Genomic DNA, 20,008 nt, shown 5'->3' on the forward strand with positions numbered 1-20,008 from the left:
CCCCATTGTCCAAATTAAACAATTCCCCATCGTAAGTACACACTGATGGCCTAAGACACGAAATGAGCGGTTTGTGTGAGAAAACGAACAGTATTTATATCGTTTTTACCTCTTATACACAGCCACATCCAAGTGATCTTCGCCTTGTCTACGGCAGTTCATTGGAACGAATGTCTTTAAGGTGACATCTAGTGTATATATCTATGCACCAGTCTGCGTACACGTCACACACCAGTATGCGCACGCCCTCAGATCACTTGGATGTGGCTGTGTTACAAGAGGTAAAAACGATATAAATACTGTTCGTTTTCTCACACAAACTGCTCGTTTCATGTCTAGGCCATCAATGTGTACTTACGATGGGGAATTGTTTAATTTGGACGATGGGGAATTGTTTTATTTTGGACTCTGTGCATGCTCTTTGAGACAGTGACCATAGACCTGCATTATACGACTGACAGACAAGAACGGTTTGACCTAAAAATATCAAAATTGAAACTACTGCGGAAAAAAAGACACCTACATCTTGGATGCCCTTGAGGTAAGCTAAAACATACCAAAATTTAATTTCAAAGTGAACTATCCCTTTAATTATTTTGATACTATATTCACCCATAGGTGGGCGATCTAGTCTGTAAACCTACTTTCTGATTCACACTCCGGATCAGAAGGTGGCGGAAATGCACCAATAAGCTGGATGCCAACCGACGTAAAATAGCAAGAAGAAGAACGCATAATTCTCCGATGCTGTAGGCGGCGCACTGCATCAACCTCCACGTGTGTTTTCACAGTATCCTTGAAGAAGACACACATGAACTTCAGAGCAGGCTCTGTGTGACAGATTTCCACTGAGAGACATTTGTCTGTGAGATAACAGCAGCGGGAGATGCCGCGTTATGAGCTGTCCGTGATCCTGAAGGCGATGCAGAGGCCGGAGACCGCGGCGGTGTTGCGGCGCACGGTGGAGACGCTGTTCGAGCGCGGCGCGGTGGTGCGGGGTCTGGAGAACCTCGGGGAACGCAGGCTGCCCTACAACATCTCCAAACACAACTGTCTCCACACGCACGGAGGATACTTCTCCGTGGACTTCCACGCCTCGCCGAAGATCCTCAGCGGGCTGTTAGATCACCTCGAACGGGACATTGACGTGCTGCGTCCGACTGTTACAAAGAAAGACGTCGAGGTTTCCCAGGCGCAGTGCTGTGGCCTACAGAACGAGAAAGCAAAGAGTACATCCCGTTAAATGTGAGAATTTCATGTTTTCCACATCTGTTTTTACTCCGAAGATTGGGATAACTTAATTGGTTCAGATTTGGAAATAATATAAAACTATGAATAGATTTCTCAAAATGAAGATGTATTTGAACGTTATTGTAGTTAAGGTCATGAACTCTACCCCACCTGTGTGGACTTGAGGAGAGTTGAGTTCATTGCTACAAATCAAAAGTTTAAACGCAAGTTGCCATAGTCTTTTCTACCCAGTTATCTGAAGCGGAACGAGCAAGAGAAAACATAGGGCGGGACTTGATTTTGTCCTTTGGGATTTGATTGGATGGTTGTGGTTTGCTATTGGTCGATCTTATGTGAGTGACAGTTTGTCCCGCCCTCGCGCCAGTAAACACGTCATCATCAGAGATGCTGCACCCGAAATTGCATACTAAGTAGGTACTTGTTTTGAATTACTTAAAGGATTCACTAAAAGTACATTTTATATAGTACTATGAATGTGTGTAGTATGAATGTAGTCTGGACTTACTACATTCACCATGTCATTATCACATGACCTACCAGCCTCAGTTGCATTGCTTCACCCCCATTCACAAATCCTCTCCCGTGGCCTCATGGGATAGTAAAGTGTCCATTGTATGCACACTTCAGAATCTTGTTGGAAGTAGTAGATCATCCAGGTACTTTTTGCCGATACTCATCATGAGTACTGTGAATTCAGACATGCTACTTTTGTCACAAATTGTTTTCACCAATAAATATATGTGACCCTGGATCACAAAACCAGTCACAAGTCACACGGGTATATTTGTGGCAATAGCCAATACATTGTATGGGTTAAAATTATCACCAAAAATCATTAGGATATTAAGTAAAGATCATGTTCCGTGAAGATATTTTGTAAATTTCCTACCGTAAATATATAAAACATTTATTTTTGTGAGAGAAGGCAGCACAGTCGCCAACATAAATGGACAGCTTTAAAGGAGATTTTCTCAATGTTTAGATTTTTTTGCACCCTCAGATTTCAGATTTTCAAATAGTTGTATCTCGACCAAGAATTGTCATATTCTAACAAACCATACATCAATGGAAAACTTATTCATTTAGCTTTCAGATGATGTATAAATCTCAATTTAAAAAAAAAATGACCCATGTGACTGATTTTGATTTTGGTCAAGGGTCACATTTTAGGGAATTATGCAATTTCGGATGCAGCCGAGATGTCGTTGCAAGTGGGAGGCGAAGTTATTTTGATCACAAGGTCACATGAATAAAAAAAAAAAAAAAACCGATGTGCATGGATAGATCATTTATAATAAATACTGCAATGATTCCATGAAAAACAAGAATTGATTAAATTTTGATTTAATTTAAAGTTAGTGTTGGAAAAAAAGGTCAAGCATAGTTTCTTTTCAGGTGCCACTTGGTTTGATCTGCAATGAAATCTGTGCCAAAGTGTTCAAAATGTTTTTGGGTTCACAGTCACACTTCTGCTGTAGTGTCTCTGTCATTTTTTTTAATAAGCCTGTTGTTGATCATATATATGTTCCACAAGTGAATTCCTGTCGTTTCCCCCTAGGACTGTGAAGATCACCTCATCTGCTGGGTTATGTGAACGGACAAGACAAGCTAGTAAAAGCCAGCAGCCTTTTTATGGCTTTGGAGCAGTGCATTTACTTCAGCTAATGGTGTGATGTGTATTTCTGCAGAGAACTCTGTACATATGATCTCTTTGCAGGATCAATATTGTTTTTGGAGTATTTAATTTTAGTATGACAGAATCTGCTTTAATAATTACATGCTCAGAAATAAATGATACAAAATTCTTTATTTCAGTCATTCTCTTCCTCTAAAGGGGACGCACATAAAGAACTACATTTAAGTGGAGTAGAGGAAAGCTATAGAATAAATGATTTATCCCCAGGACACAGTCATGTGAGAAGCGCTATAGAGTTTGTTGTGCAAGACTAAAAAAAAATCCACTCTACTTTTCCTTGTAGAGAATGTAAAAAGAAAAAAGAAGGTCAGTAGAGAAAAGATAAAAAACACACCAGTTAAAGCATACACAAGTTTTTAATCGATTCAAAAGCAAATCAAACAAGGTGCTGCTGAAATTAACAATGCAAAGTTGTTTCTCAGTCTCTTATGATGGTTCATAACCCTAACTACTTTGTTCTTAAATCTCGTTTTTGGTTAAGTGCTTTTATTCATTCTTTATCTCATGCAGAGATGTTCCCCTAACTAATGTCATCAACATCAATTGAATCAACATAATTGAATCAATTAAAGTTACTTGTATTATTAGGTTAAAATTAAAGAGGTGTTCAATATTACAACTGCATCATAAGTTTGATTTTTAATAAATGGGTTATATTTGATAAAGCATTATTTTTGGGTAAGCTGTTCCTAGTCAAAACAATTTTTGATAAAAGAGTCTTATTAAAGGAAGGGGAAAAGCCACATACAAGTGAATGTTCCAAGGGCACTTTGATGAAAATATGGTTACACCATGGTACTGTATTAAAATTGTTTTATACATATATAATGATTTACATGGTTCTGTAGTCAAATCAAGTCACCTTTATTTATATAGCGCAGTTCTCCTCTGGCCAATGAGTGACCAGTGTATGATTATGATCCAGGCAGCATTACAGGTCAGAAAACCTGTAATGTGCTATATATACACTATTAAAATTGTTGTATACATATATAATGGTTTATATGGTACATATACTGTTATTACCACAGTAGATGTCTAACAAAACATGGTAATATAATGGTGATTTTGTAATTGTAGAAATGGCGATAGTAAATGGAAATTAAATGTAACATTAAAATACAGTTGGTCTTTCACACATTGGCCTTTTGTGACGATGTGCACCAATAGCTGGTCACGTGAGGGTTAACCCTATAACACTAACCTACACCATATGGAGTGTGAATGAATTTGCCACTAAAATCCTAGTTTTTTTTTTTTTTTTTTTGCGAACATTAAACAAAACAATTCATGAAACAACAAAATGGTACTGTACAAAAGTATCAAACCATTGTTTTAATTTTAAACCATTGTAAAAATCGTTTCAATCTTTGACTTAAATATTTGACATAAATTTGTATTCCCAACATTAAATCTTATTCTTAAAATTCTTCTTTTGCAGGGTTTATATGATTCACAATTTCAAAGTGCGCCTCTTTACATTTAGGGTTAACAGGAAATGAAAGGAAATCGGTCCTAATTTCACACACTTCTTTCTTCTCATAATCACGGAAATATGTCCTTTTTACAGGTCCTGGGAAATATTATTGCACCAAACAACTCCTCAAAAATGTGTTGAGTATTTTCTATCACCAAAGCTTACATTTTCAATCGTAAGATCGTGTATATTTTAGGTACTATCACTGAATATTGCAAATGTTCCTTTACTCATTTAATCATTGGCATTGGAATACTCTAGATGATGTTATCACACACTTTAAAGAGCAATTAAGATATGTGAAAATGTTCCTTAAGTTTGTCCATACAATTTGAAATGATAAAGGTCTCTGGTCTGTTCCTCATGAAGCCACGCCCCAGTCAGTCACGCGGTCAGCTGACAGTGAGATCATCAGCATAAAGCCTCCTCATCATCACAAGACCCAGCGACTCACTGCAGCAGAAACACAATCAGCAGACCCGGACCAGACTCATAACACGACACTGCTGTTCGATAGAAGCGTTCCCGAAGTCATGATGCTTCTCACGCTTCTCTTTATCTCCACGGGTAATCTATATTTTGGTTTTACTGAGCTCCACATTATTGTGTGTGTTAGTTCCGTGTAAGAAGTGTGTCATAGCTGCAGTTAATGGCGGAGCAAGTGTTTGGTAAACATGTCATGTAACGTTAGGTTACCGAAAGTCAAGCCCGCTTAAATGGAAATGTTATCTTCGAATACACGTCCTAACTTATTCTTCTTTTCAAGAAAACCAGAATAAAGAATCGTATCTAATAATAGCGATATTGTGTTCCCGTTTTGTTTATTAGCAAATGCTTCGTGTGTTGACGTGCTGTGCTAACCGGCTAACGTTAGGTGAACAACAGACTAGCAGCTAGAGCCCAGCCCACGCGACGTTAAGTCTCTTATGACTTTCCGGTGTTTAAAAAAAAATGTTGACTTATCTAACGTTAGTATCTGTATTTTTTTTTTAATTATTATTATTTACGCATGTATGTATGTTTTTGCGCAGTCAGATATTTTTAACCTGCATAAACTGACTAGTGAGTTTTAATCTTTATCTGCCGATTGCTTTGTCTGAAACCGATGTGAATGGGTTGGGTTTATTATAGTCATGAGTGTATTGCATTTTAATTTCGTTTCTTGTACTTAATGCGAATCATGTCCGCATTATGACTCATCACTTCTTATAACGTTCGTCTCGTGCTCGATCGATTTAAATGATTTCATCGCATGTATCTCTTTCTTTTGAGCCCTGACAGATGACAGTGTCTGGATGCTGTTGACACAGTAAATGCAACCTGATTATCAGCGTTGCCTTGATGCTGATGTACTCAGACCGAAGTTTTCTTTATTCTGAGATCTGACAAATCAATGACACATTCTGATATGCTTTATCATTTGTATCCAAGCAAGTTTTTGCTTGTCTGTTCTCACTCCCAGTCCCAGGTATCAGATCTCTGTCACCAGTAGTTGCCACATCCTCTTCTGTGTTCCTCTTTAGGATTTCTGCTTGCAGTCACTATTTAACTTTCCTTTTAAATCTTTTTGCAGAGATGTCTGAAAGCATAGTCTTTCATAAATGTTTGGTCAAGTCAGAGCTTCTAGCTTGTGAAAAATGATTTATTAAAAAAAACCACACATTTCTCTCAACCACAGAATGTTCCACTTCTCAATGACATGCAGTTTTCTCAGTAATTGCACAAGAGGAAGCTGGACGCGATAGGCCAAGTAGAAGCGGACCGTGACTATTTATAAGAGTTTACAGTTTAGTGATATGATTTGGCAATGGCATCTCGAGTATGCGATTGTGTTTGTTCTTGACTTATCACTAGGATCACTTTCGCATTTTAGGTAGTTTATCGCATTAAGAGTTTTTTTATGTCATCATCATTTATATAGCGCTTTTAACAATGTAGATTGTTCCAAAGCGGCTTTACAGAGATACAAGGATGCAACATCAACTGTTCTTGTTTACAACTTAGCTTTTTGCAGTTCACGCCAGTGAAATTTAAAAACTTATTCCATGCCCTCGGGGTTAGTTCACCCAAAAATGAAAATGCTGTCAGTAATTACTCACCCTCATGTTGTTCCAACCCCGTAAGACTTTCGTTCATCTTCAGAACACAAATTAAGATATTTTTGATGAAATCTGCGAGCTGGCTCACTACTCCATAGGCTGCTTGGTAATCGATATCTGCCATCCCAGAAAAGTTAGTGAAGACATTGTTAAAATAGTCCAAGTGACTGCAGTGGCTCAACCTTAAGTTTATCAAGTGACGAGAATACTTTTTGTGCCCAAAAAAATAACTACTATATTCAACTATTAATTTTCTTCTGTGTGGGCCTCTGAGTGAGTTCACATAGTGTAAAAGCGCAGAGCGTCTGGGTTGTACGTCAGAACGTAGGCTCACTATTGACAACGCCAATAGTGAGTCTACGTACAGACGCACTGCGCTGTTACACTATGTGCAGTAATCACTGACAGAATCTTAATTTTTGGGTGAACTAACCCTTTAATATGAGCTCAAACTACATGTACACATTTATAAGAGAATTTGAAAAATGTTGTTTAGAGAAGTTTTCTGTCATTACTCGACATGCTATGTCAACTACACATTCCCACAATGAGTCGACTGTTTTCTGTCTAGCAGTGATCTGTGATTAAAGCCTGTTTTCCGGATTTATCATAAGTGCTGGTAAAATGTAAGTACTTTATGGTGTGTAGGGCAAAACACTTTCATAACTTGAATGATACCCAGTTTTACAGCCAGTTCTTAGGACACAATGTTTATTGCATGGCGCTTTCCCATAATCTGTACTGTCTGCACCTTCTCACATAAGATATTTTTCTGATTTGATTTTGACCACTAATAAGAATTGCAGAGCATAAGTGAAAGTCTGGTGGTTTAACAAACCGTGGTGTTTTTCATAGGGATGTGCACGACTACTTGGACATGACAGCAGCGATTGATCATTAAAACTATGATTAGTGTGACTTAAAAAAAAAAAATATTATTTTTTTCTGATTAGCTATAGCAGCATTTTGGTAAGTACCTGAGGTCTAATCGGTTGGCATTAGCATTTAGTGATGCCTGGATGCACTTACATAGACGGTTAAATCTGCTAGATGTGCAGCGCCAATCTGTGGACCAAAATGTCCACCCCTCGTTTTTCATTGGTAATGGTACTTGATGACTTAGAGTTTAGTCCTTTGGGAATGTTTCCAAGTTTAAGCTGGGAGTACACGGTATGATTTTTGCTGTCATACATAAAAAAAAATCTCTCTTGGGAGAAATTGTGGAAATCGTTGATGCTTGTATGGTCACGACTCGTATTGTGTGCTGAGTACCTTACAAGCTCCTGATAATTTTTAAACTGGTTTAAAATTCGGGGAGTCGGTCTGATTTTGACGAGAGTATAGGCTGTCCCCTATTGCCAAATCATACACCACAAAGTCATATATGCTAGATCAATGAATATTATAGCCCAGTGACTTCAACCCTACAGTTTGTGCACACACTCACGCACACAAAAATACTTTCTAGTTGTGTCAGAAGTCATTACAGTAAAATTCTAGTGTTAGTCATTTGTTAGAAGTGCACTTGCTGTTTCACATCTGGGTTTTGTCAACTTGTCTTTTGTACAGTCAGCTATAGAGGCTGATGCTGAGCTGGCGGAAACAGAGACTGGATCATAAGACTGCTCACGCTCCTAGTTTTTGTCAGTGCATGTGTCATATGTCAGATTATCTCGCCTATGAATTTCGGACTGGAGTCTGCAGGTTTTTTTGTTTTTTTTTAAATGGTGATTTCAGGAGTAGGAGGAATAATTCTTCAGATCCAAAGCTGCCAGTCTGATTGTGCAATTACAGTTCAGTTTCTTATGATCAGCTCGAAGTGGAAAGAAATCTGCTGTCACTGGCTTCACATGAGCCTGTTTATGCCTGATTTGACTGTTCATGTCATGGAAAGTTTAAGGAACTATAATTAGGCGTTGTATTTGGTGGAATCAGTATTAACTAGCTTAAGTTCTGGGGACTTTCCAGGCACATGCTGTCAAAAAAAAGAAGAAATTGTGTCCCAGTCCCCACCCCTGTTTTTGTTTCAAATCCAGTTTCAGTTCTGTAAAGTTGCTTTGCTCTAACATCTTAAACTAGTCTCAATAGCAGTTCAGCTCAGAAATTCTGATTGTGAAAGCCTGAAATTTGAGTAACCTGTTATAGGTCACCTGGATGCAATTCTACTGTATACAAAGTTAAAGTGGAAAATTATTGAATAGACACAGCTTCCTTATTCAACGACAACAATACTATTCGAATACAAAACATGTTCTAAACTTTTTTTTTTTTTATTTAAATTGTCTTTATTCTCGGCAGGCTGATCCGATAAGAAAAATATGGTACAGATAGAAGTGCTATTTGATGTTGCATGGGTCATCTCACGCCTGTGTCCATTGCAGCTGTTCTGAACACATCTAATGTTTTCTTGTTAGCTGTGGCGAGTCCCCTGTTGGGTACGGAGCAGTGTGCCCGCGGTCCCCCCTACTGGTGCCAGAATGTCAAGACTGCTTCTCTTTGTGATGCCGTTCAACACTGCCAACAGAATGTGTGGAACAAGCCTCAGATGGTGCGTTGACCTGATTCTCAGAAGCTCTTTAGTATGCCAGTGCATAATTCCTGAGCACTAAGTGTATAAAACCTTCTTTCTCGCAGAAAACTGTGCCATGTGATCTGTGCAAAGAGGTCTTGATGGTGGTGGAGCAGCTTTTGAAGGATAATGCCACAGAGGTATGCAAACATGATAACACTGGTGTTTTGAGTGCTTTTAATGGAGGTCAAAGTCTAAATTCTTGTGCTGAATCTAGAGCGAACTCCTCGGATACATGGAGAAGGCCTGTCAGCTGATCCCTGATGAGGGCCTGGCTGGCCAGTGCAAGGAGATTGTTGACAACTACTTCCCCATTCTCATGGGCATCATCCAAGGAGAGCTGGTGAGCTGAATACTTCCCTTCCCTTTTAACTGAGTAACAATTTCCCTTTTAGTTGATTTGTGATTTGTACGTGGTGAGTGTTTAGTAACAGTACTCTTTCAAACACGAGCTGCCTCTTAATGAGCAGAAACAATGATTCATGCTTTCACAAACCTATTTGCTTAAAATCAAGCCCAAATTTTACTTCGGTTTTTACGGGTAAACGAGGCTCCGCGTGGCTCAAATTTCTTCACCAGAATATTCTTCGTGCTGCCCGATTTTTGTAACCCTGCATACTTTGAACACGCAGGTCACACATGTGCATTGAATTTGTTTTGCACTAATCAGTTGTTCCACAAGGTGACAACACTTCCCTGAGACATTGGTTCAGGGTAGAAGAAAGCGAAACTAAAGACACGGAACAAAATACCGGAGACTGCAACAACAGACGCGTGCATTGACTAGGGGTGTGGATGAATAGTAGAATATTTGATCTCTAATTATTAAAAAATAAAATACTATTATAACTATAACATTATAGTTAATTTGTTTTTATAATTTAGTAATTTTACACTTAATCTCAACATTAATGTATTAAAGTCAGTAGCCTACATTTTAAATGTTATGTTTAATGGCTTTAAAAAAAATGTAGGGCATATATATTATTCAACTATTGCCTTTCATTACGACCATTGTATATTAAATTTAAAGGGATAATTCACCCAAAAATGAAAATTAGACCGTGATTTACTCACCCTCAATCCATCCTTGGTGTATATGACATTCTTCTTTCAGACGAATTCAATCAGAGTTATATTAAAAAATGTCCTGGCTCTTCCAAGCTTTATAACTTTCTGTTTTGAAGTCCATAAAAGTGCATCTATCCATCATAAAAGATTAAGATTAAATTAGATTAAATATTGCCTCTATCATCATAAAAGTGCTCCACACTGCTCCGGGAGGATAATAAAGGCCTTCTGAAGCAAAATGTTGCGTTTGTGTAAGAAAAATATTCATATTTAACATGTTACAAAGTAAAATTCTAGCTTCCGGCCGAACGCAGTCTACTTGTGCCTAAAGCACAACTTGTGATTGTTGTGCAAGCGCGTCATGGTGTAGCGTAAATATCAGCAGTACATCGCATTACTCTCATAAGTTGTGCTTTACACTCGAGTGCAATCCGTATGTTTGTTTGGCTGGAAGCTAGTTATTTTACTTTATAAAGTTTTAAATATGGATATTTTTCTTACACATGCTTTGCTTCTATCACATGCAAAATCTGAGGTAAATGAAATTTTGTTTTCCACTCCAGATATGCACTCGTGAAAATGATATAATTGTAATATGTAACCCTAACATGACTATATTTTTAGAAAAGCTTCGTTTCTTACAAAGCAAACCATTAAATGTGCAAAAAAGTAAACTACTAGTATTTCCATGTCGACGAGCAGCAGCATCGTTTAAGTGACTATTCGAATAGTCTCGCACATGCTGATAATTAAGTGCCTAATATTAGCTGATCTGGTAGTATCTCATTTGACTTTAACATCAGACCCTATAGACCTTATGTAGCCCCGACACTTTTCAGCGCTGTGCTCGTTGTCTTTTGCCTTCTGGTCTGTATTTTCACAGCGTTCTTGCGTATTTATGAATGAACGCCTCGTTTTAAAATCTTCCCGGTCTACTGACATTTAAGACATCTGCTTTAAACATTACAATCCTCATGATAACTTTCGTTAACTTTACCTTAATTAAATCCACTTCAAAAGCTAATTTCTCCTGGACAGCAATGCCATAGAAATATACAGAGCGACCGCAAAAACGGAAGTTCAAAGACAGTATTCATAAGATGGCTGAACCCTTGTTTCTCTGACGCATAAGGTCTATAGAGTGCACCAATAGAGTAATTCTGTTCATTACTACTTCATCAGAAAGTTGATTGTGGCTTTTACAAAACTAAATAGAGAAGTTGCTCTAACAATGGAAATCATTTTATTCTCAACTGCAGTAAGAGAACCGGGGAAAAATTGAAGCTAAACACACATTTTCATTACTCCAAAACTAACTAAAAGCTTTAGTGTGACTAAACTTTAAATGTCTAAGCATCTTATCAGCACTAGACCAAGCAGCCTTTGTGTTGTGGTCTCTTCCTTCCTGTTGAGCCTCATCAGTCACAATCTTCTTTAAAGAACTGAAGGGGGTCAGTGTATTCAGCTGCAGATCCTCTGTGTTTATCATGTTTGACACTGCTTCTGTTGTTCTTCATCTTGCAGGGTGACCCCGGTGTGGTGTGCGCTGCTATGGGCCTGTGTGTGTCCCAGCAGGCAGGTCTGGCTAAAGCTCAGCTCATGTCCAACGAGATCCCCCAAGTGGACCTGAACCAGCATGAACTCAACCCCTTCCTGCTCAACATCCCCCAGCTGCTCTACCCCCAAGAGAAAGTCAAGGAGAGCACAAAACAGGTGAAGCTGTCACACGCCTGTTTTAATGGGGATAAAAAGCCATGGGGATTCTAAATGTTGAACTTGATGAATATCATGTAGTGTTGCCATGAATTTGTCATCCTGTGTGTTCCCTAACTGGCTGGTTTTCCCTTCTGTGTGCAGATGAGTGGAGATGAAGTGTGCAAGGACTGTGTTACGTTCCTCACTGACACTCAGGAGGAGGCCAAAGCCAACGCCTCATTTATCAGCGCCCTGATCGCACAAGTGGAGAACCAGTGTGAGCTTCTGGGACCCGGCATGTCTGACATGGTGAGAACATGAGCATTGAGTTTACTGAGTTTGTGTGCTCAACGTAAAGCTGCCATGCTTTGGTGTGCATTGCATGTCTGGTACATATCTTGCTATCTTATCTTTTTTTTCTTTTTTTTTTCAACAGTGCAAAGAGTACATCAGCCAGTACGGCCCACTGGTCTTTCAACAGCTAATGTCTATGGTAAGTCATTTTGCATAAAATGTCTTCTCATTTGTGTAGGCATTTCAGTAGTTTCATTCTTCCATTCTTCACTACCAAAATGGAACTTTAGTTCCACTCTTTTGACACACCACAGTGAGTTATAAAGGGGTCATATGAGGAATCAAATTGTAATATACTTATCATAGTGTGCAATATAATTTCCAGAACTCTTTCTCCCCAGCGAAAGAGCATTTATTGGAAGTTGGATTAGTTTAAAAATCAAACACTTTTGCAGCTCTCTTGCAGGTGCATATTAAATGTAAATTTGGCAATTTAAATAAACTAGATTGAAACTTCAAGTCCTCCTGTTTAAAATGATATATGGCACTGACTGCTATAATGGTTTAGAAAAACAAAAAGTACAGGCGAGTCAGGTGCCCCAAAAATGTTCTAGGTCTTTAAGGGTTAACATGAACTAACAATGAATAATACGTCTAAAGCATTGATAATCATAGTTGATGTTAATTTCCTCATTTACCAACACATGATTTAAATCAACTTGATTAATCAACTTTTATTAATCAATTTTATTAACTAACGGTCACAAAGGTTAATAAATGTACGGTAACAAATGTATTGCTCATTGTTATTTAATGTTAGTAAGTGCATTATACAACATTAATGGAACCTTGTTGTAAAGTGTTACCCATTTCAGCAGAGTGCTTTCAACATTCAGAAACTTTGGCCGGCCTGGTTTACTTCCTAAGCAGGAAGTAGAGTAAATACTCCAATCATTTTAGTTCTGAGGTTTAGGAATAAAAAGTGAAATGAGTCTGTGTGGAGCGCCTGCGGTCTTTGAAGGATCCTAGTGTTACAAATGAGCAGCTGAAGTTTGTTTCGAACAGGATCCCAGGTCATTTCACATTGATGCCTATTATTATATTGTCACGGTATAATGCAGAATTTGCAACTTGGCTGATCCTGAAAGAAGAGGGGGATAAAAACTGTTGGGATTGTTTAGTCTACAATGCAAAGAGGATGTTTCCATTAAAGGCACAAGCAGCAAAAAGCATCCTGTTTAAAGGGTCAAAGAGAGGGTGGAAAATGATTGTGAAAATGAATTGACTGCTGCATAAATGACTAGCTTTATAAGTGGACCGCAGGGGGAAAACACTATTAAAATATGACCCCTTTAATTTGTAGAGCTTGTTGGAAATGAACAAAGCTGCTTGTGTTCCCTTCTCCTGTTAAGACACTCTGCCTGTCTGCCAGCTTAATCCACATCTCTAATCACTTGTCTTTTTTTTTCCTCCCCATTCTTTACTCCCACCTTCATTTTCTTTTCTTTCTTTTCTTTCTTGTGGTTTTGTTTGCTCTGGTCTTCAGGAGCAGGTAGGTTTCTCTAAGCTGCTAGTCTCAGCCTAGCTTGTCTTTCAATCTGTCCTGTGGCTAATCACCTGTGCTGTTTTCTAATCCAAGCCACCATTGCTAATCTGTGCTGTTGTGTAGAATAGCCACTCACACGTTCTTAAAATAGACCTAACCTTGAGGGTTTCATGTTTGTTTGATTGTAGATGTAGTACCAGGGTGATCTTCCATTATCTTAACATTCGTCACACATAATACACTATCTGTGAGCAGGGTTGGGAACCATGTACTGGTTCTTATTCAGTAACTGGTTCTATTTAACAACAAAAGATCATTAATTTTCATGCCATTTTTGGCTCTCTTCATTCTTCACCAAAAGGATGGAAGCGACACTAAAATCCCATTTCCTGAATGTCATTCAGTGGCAATCAAAAATATAACTACACAATTCCGCTAACACGTAAACTGGCCTGTCAATCATCCTCTACATCTCATTTAAACTATATTTTCCTGCTGTATTGGAGAGAAGTAGCACATTGATCTGCCAGTCGTGGATCTTTTACGTGGAGAACTCTCCTCATATTCTTGAAAAATGATGCATTAAGTTAATGGCCAAATGGATCTTTAATAAGTTCATGTTGCAGATGAAATCAACCCGTATAAAAAATAAATAAATAAAATTCAGGTTAAATGTTTATTCACTCAAACCCCTTCATCTAAACCTCTCCACTTAACCACTGGTCGTGCACATCCGCCATGTTTGCTGTTTAACACTTTATTCGTGTTTGTAGTTCTGAACTTAATCCTCCTCCAAAGCACAATGGGTTGTGGGCAATATTAGTGTGCACGGATCCACACTTCGAAAAAAAACTAATAGTAGACCATCTGGGGACTTTTGGCATACTCTTTTCAACATGCTATGCTCTGGGACACTTATTTTGCTTACTATTTAGGGAAAAAAATGTATTCAGTTAGTTAACTCTTGAAGACGTTTTTAACAAAGTTAATCATCATGGTTTGAGAGTTTAGTAAAAATAAATTGTAAACACCTGATAGTTTTACCATAAATGTATCGCCATGAAAATAGCCACAGAAGCTGGCATGGCGTGTATTTATATATAAAAAAAATAATAATAATATTTAGGATGGATAGTCTGCACATTTGGACAAAGGGGCAATTTATGTTTGAATTGGTCTTGCATTGACTCCAGTGACCGAATCGGTCTGAATGAATCTGGACTTGGGGCCTGTCCCAATACCCACACTTACAGTTTTTACACTCCTCTATTTGCATGTGTTTCTGATATTTAACCAGTGTTCAAGTTGATGTGCGGAACTCTTATCTGATGGGGCACACTTATAGTGATCGAGTTAAGTTTTTACAGAGCTGTATTTACACATTTTGATTTTCAATATTGTAAATATCTGAACCGTCATCAATAGGTAATGGGTGACCGTTTTCATTTTGGTGCTTTTAATTTAACAAATCAATTGCAAACATTTTAAATGCACTCATCTCTGCACCAATAAAATGTGCAAAACTTAAGTTTTACTACCAATCTCACGATATCGGGTCATGTGAGTTTTTAAACATGATGAATGATGGGAAACGCTCATTAGTGGTATTAGATATAGTGTGGCATTAATGTGCGTTAAGGGCACAGAGTTTTGAGTTTTATCCGACATGGGACAGTCTTGTGCGCTCACTGGTGTGTGCATGTCATCTCAAGTGGCTAAGACCACAAGTGTGGGTGTTGGGAAAGGCCCTTAAAGTAAGTTGCCTTTGTGTCCAATTACTAAAAGAATTGTTAACTCAATCATTTGAGAACCGATTAACCGTTATTCACTTAACCACATGAGTTGGATGAACAAGTTGGTTCATCAGATCACACTTGTGCACATGTATGCGTGGTAGTCCTCAGACTGGCAGGGTGATTTGGGATACTGTGGGCATGAGGTGGAGCAGGATCATGGGTAATCTCAATTAGTCAGAGGGATGCTGCATGATGATCCTAGATGTTGTATTAGCATATCAGTCAGTGCATGCCTGAGACTCTGCTCATGTTGACACGTCATGTTACTCAGTGAGTGTCTGTGCCTACCATTCCTCCAGCAACCCAAGGATATCTGCGCTCGTGCTGGCTTCTGCCCCGTCAAGAAGTCTTCTGTGCGCATGGAGATGCTGATGCCTGCCAAATCCATGCCTGCCAAATCCATCCCTGCAGTCAAGATGTTTCCTGCAACCAAACTGGAAACGCCTGTCCTATCCAAGCCTGCTAAGGTACAAAATATAGCTTCTGCATTCTTAACAAGAAAGTAGGAAACATCCCCACATATGTTAGGATCAATGTGGGGGTTTTTTTTCTTCAGTTTTGATAATGTAAATTTAACTGACTACAAGTTGTTGGCAATAAATGTGAGCTCTAAATATTCACATCAAACTCAATTAGCGAAGCTGTGTAAAAATGTAGAATGTTTTCTTGATGCACATGCATTTTGTTTTTCACAGAATCTGGTGCGAGTGCGTGACTCTCCTCAGTGTGCCATCTGTGAGTTTGTGATGAAGGAACTTGAGAGCATGATTGAGGATCACACATCTGAGGTATGAAGCCAACATTGACAATCAGTTATTTTACGAGTTTAAAATCCTAATTTTGATAATACAACAAATAACGGAGAGTACCAGTAGAATACATGGAAATAAATTAGGCAAGCAATGACAAGACACCAATGAGATGTCGAGGGTTGATAAAGCCAGCGAGACAACCTTATCAGCAAGTGGGACTGATGTAATAAGGTCTTCATTCATTGAAGAGAAAGCAGATTTATTAAAGTGTAATGGCATGCATGCTGGTTTTAGCAGACAGGCAATTAGCCAACAATCCGCTGCAAAAAAAAGTCCATCACAGTTGGGAGACTAACAAAATCTTAAAAAAAAAAAAGTAAATCTTGTTTTAATTTGCTTTTGTTTATCTTTAAAACAATTGGAAGATATTTTTAGTGACACCCGGGGCCTTTACCATGAAGCTCCGTTACAGGACTGGTTTCAAGTTGAAAACCAAATCAACCGAATCAGGCTTTGTCACAGATGCTGGTCATCAACTTTGTCAACTCTGGTATTGATCCTGAGCTCATGGTTAACTATGGAGTGTGTGCACATGAAAGTGTGATATCAGTAGCAGTGACTTAGTGCAGCAGATGTTCACTTTGCTGACAGCTGATTGGTCCAATTTTGGTTTGACCCCTTACCCAGAACAAAACCTGCCTCCAAACAGGTTAGCACTATGGCGTCGAACACTGGTACAAGACTTCATGGTACTTTCAACCAAGCTAACCAACCAAGCACAAACTAATGGCGAAAAACAAATTCATGATGCAGTCCCCTGGATTTGTCCCTCATTGAAAGTCTACCCAAAACACTTGCTTTAAATCTGTGATGCAAGTAGAGGAGATTCCCCTGTTGAAGCTGACATTTGTTGTGAATTTTTAGGCAGAGATTGTGCAGGCTGTGGAGAAAGTCTGCAATATTTTGCCCTCCTCACTCACGGCTCAGTGCAAGGACCTTATTGAGACCTACGGGCAGGCCATCATTGAGCTGCTTATGCAGGAGGCGGATCCCAAAACACTCTGCTCTTTACTCGCGCTCTGCAATGGGGTCAGCCATGTCCGTAAGTGACGTTTGTTTCTCTGTTGGACGCAAGACATTTCCATTATTGCCTTGCTCTTGCTTATTTGTCCTGTCTTGCAGCTGTAATGGAAAAGGAACAGTTTGAGGCGGGTGGCTTCTGTGACGTGTGTAAGATGGCGGTGCGTTATGTGGACGGGATCCTGGAGCAGAACGCCACTCAGGCTGAGATTGAGGAGGCCGTGATGAAGGTCTGCAGCTTCCTGCCTGAATCAGTCAGAGATGAGGTACATCAAACCTGTCATGTTTCTTACATCCATACTTCACACTTGCAGTACTTCCAACAAAGGATTGATTACAATTCAGTTGAAATTTGTCAGCGACTGAGCTGTTGTCTAACTTCATGTAACTTCATCTGTTTTACTTTACCCAAATTAATCTTGTATTTGTGGATTCCATTTTAATGATTTAATTCAAAGCACGTCTAATCAACTGAGTTCATGAAACTTTAACAATTTAATAATATATTAATGTTTACTATAATGGGGCCCTATGAAGTTTTTTTTATAATTCCATTAATTACTATTATTACTTGAAGTACAATGCTGTACTACTGTACAATAGTAATTTGTCAATTTCAAATTAAATCATACTTTTATTTTGGTGGAGTGCAGTGAAGACCTTTTTGAGTATGTATCTGATGGTAGTGTTATAAAACAAATGATGAAATGCTGGTGAAGTGACTGGAGATCAAGTTCATGTGGAATGTCAACATATAGACAGTGTGACGACTGCAAGCCTTTATTTTTTTTTTTATTCAGACACTAGTCCATATTGTGATTTGATAATGTACAGCCCTACTTTTTATTAATCCAAGTTGACAAATTCCACGTCGTACTGTAAATGCCGTTTTTATGATTTGGTTTCTGTCCGCGCTTTCCACATCACATAAATCATAGGGCTCTAAACATGCAGTGTACCATTCACTTAACATCTGATTTGCAAAAGCTGGTACTTGTTAGTGAATTGATTTGAGCAGCATTGAGAATCGGATTTATACAGGCTGTGTATTAGGCTTGCTGTGGTAGTCGGTGTGTGTACACAGTGTTTGGCCGTACACTGATTGCATTACTCGCCCACTGCAGCAACTGAACTAATTGGTTTTTAATTTCTCTAAAAAAGCTAAACGACAGTTAGACAACGGACGCTACAATTATAAACTGAAAGAGTCTGCTCCGCTTCATACAGCACAAGCTGCAGAGTCACAGCCGGAGTCAGATTTCACTTATGTTAGGAGAGTAAAGAGAGATGACTGAAAAGACGATGGCGGAGGATTTGCGCGACAGATCCTGAAAACGAGCATTCATTCAAATGCGATTCCTCTCTCCCTGTGTTATGGCAAGTTTATATACTGGTGTGTAAATATCCCTACGCTGTATGTGCTCTCCTCTCCGCAGTGTAACCAGCTCATCGAGCAGTACGAGCCTCTGCTGGTGCAGCTGCTGCTCCAGACACTCGACCCTGACTTCGTCTGCATGGTAAGATTTAAGATTCACACTGCTCTCTCAAACTCCAATCATGTGATCAAATGATGAGCCCAGACTGAGCTGCTGTTGTTGTTGATGGATTTAGAAGCTGGGAGCATGTCCTGAGGCAGTGCAGAGGCTGCTGGGAATGGAGCGGTGCAGCTGGGGACCAGCATACTGGTGTAAGAATGTGCAGACCGCCGCTCGCTGTAATGTGAGTATTGCTTTTCCGGCTCCAGAAGATACGCATTCGTGTGTGGAGCATATAATGTTGTCTTGCACAACAGCAGGCTGTGATGTAAATGAACTTCGGTGTTTGTGTGTCGTAGGCCATGGACCACTGCAGGCGTCACGTATGGAACTGAAGGATGAGGAGAACGTTCCGGAACAATCTTGGGAAACTAAAAGAGAATTGCTGTAGCGCTGCTTTTCTGTTTTGAAATCAATACCTGGGTTTTCTTTTAATAAGTGACATTTGAAATTGATCTGTCACATCTAATTTAACAGCCTTGTTTCAGGGGAAAGAAAGCTTTTACTGAAAGGACATGTACACTTTTGAGGGGGCAGGGGTCTGGAGGGAGGTGTGACTGGCAGGTGTAGATATATGAGAAATACTTGCACTGAAACTGGATTTTTTTTTTTTAGTGTTCTTTAAGTTGTACAATCCTTTAAATATGCACATAGCATCTGAGAGTTGCAAGATAAGTTTATATGGAAATAGATTGTGCCTTTAATGGAAGAGGTGATCTGATATCCTGAGAATAAAGATGAAATGATTTAGGATGCTCTAATATCCCTGCCTCCCTTTTTAACTGCAAATACACCTGCAAGGCCAGTGATTTAAACTTTTACTTTTAATGGGTGACATTTTGGTCCTAATATAAGTTGATTCTCTAACTTTGTCATTTTGTGTCTGTTATTAATGAGCTGATGGGGAAAGTGATGTTGACATTCTTCATTTGATCCACTAATCCCTCACTGATTTATCAGTCACTGCTCCCTATATGTTGAATTTTATCCTTGTGCTTCATTCACACTGTTCAGACTGAGCCTTTGTTTTTAAAAAAATTAAAATTAAACCTCAAACCCCTTCTCTGTGGTTTCTTTGTTTTTAAATGCCCTTTTCAGTTCCTCTGTAAAGTAATAACTTGATCTTCCAATGTAAGCATGATTTTTC

General features: G+C 38.9%; 2 protein-coding genes across 2 annotated transcripts; both read left to right on the forward strand.

Annotated features, from left to right (window-relative positions):
• The first annotated feature begins 763 nt into the window (after window positions 1–763).
• mrps6 (mitochondrial ribosomal protein S6) lies at window positions 764–4,370 on the forward strand. The gene is made up of 2 exons (XM_081350805.1): window positions 764–1,245; window positions 2,810–4,370. The coding sequence occupies exon 1, from the start codon at window positions 887–889 to the stop codon at window positions 1,241–1,243; it is 357 nt and encodes a 118-aa protein (XP_081206931.1). The 5' UTR covers window positions 764–886; the 3' UTR covers window positions 1,244–1,245; window positions 2,810–4,370.
• Window positions 4,371–4,478: 108 nt separating this feature from the next.
• On the forward strand, window positions 4,479–19,922 carry psap (prosaposin). The gene is made up of 15 exons (XM_081350811.1): window positions 4,479–4,560; window positions 4,770–4,991; window positions 8,938–9,071; window positions 9,158–9,232; window positions 9,310–9,435; window positions 11,688–11,876; window positions 12,021–12,167; window positions 12,295–12,351; window positions 15,794–15,961; window positions 16,190–16,282; window positions 17,171–17,348; window positions 17,429–17,592; window positions 18,763–18,843; window positions 18,938–19,045; window positions 19,161–19,922. The coding sequence occupies exons 1-15, from the start codon at window positions 4,503–4,505 to the stop codon at window positions 19,194–19,196; spliced, it is 1,836 nt and encodes a 611-aa protein (XP_081206937.1). The 5' UTR covers window positions 4,479–4,502; the 3' UTR covers window positions 19,197–19,922.
• Window positions 19,923–20,008: the final 86 nt, after the last annotated feature.

The sequence above is a fragment of the Scardinius erythrophthalmus genome (genome assembly GCF_964197995.2).
Source record: "Scardinius erythrophthalmus genome assembly, chromosome: 21".
In the NCBI taxonomy this organism is placed as follows: Eukaryota; Metazoa; Chordata; class Actinopteri; order Cypriniformes; family Leuciscidae; genus Scardinius; species Scardinius erythrophthalmus.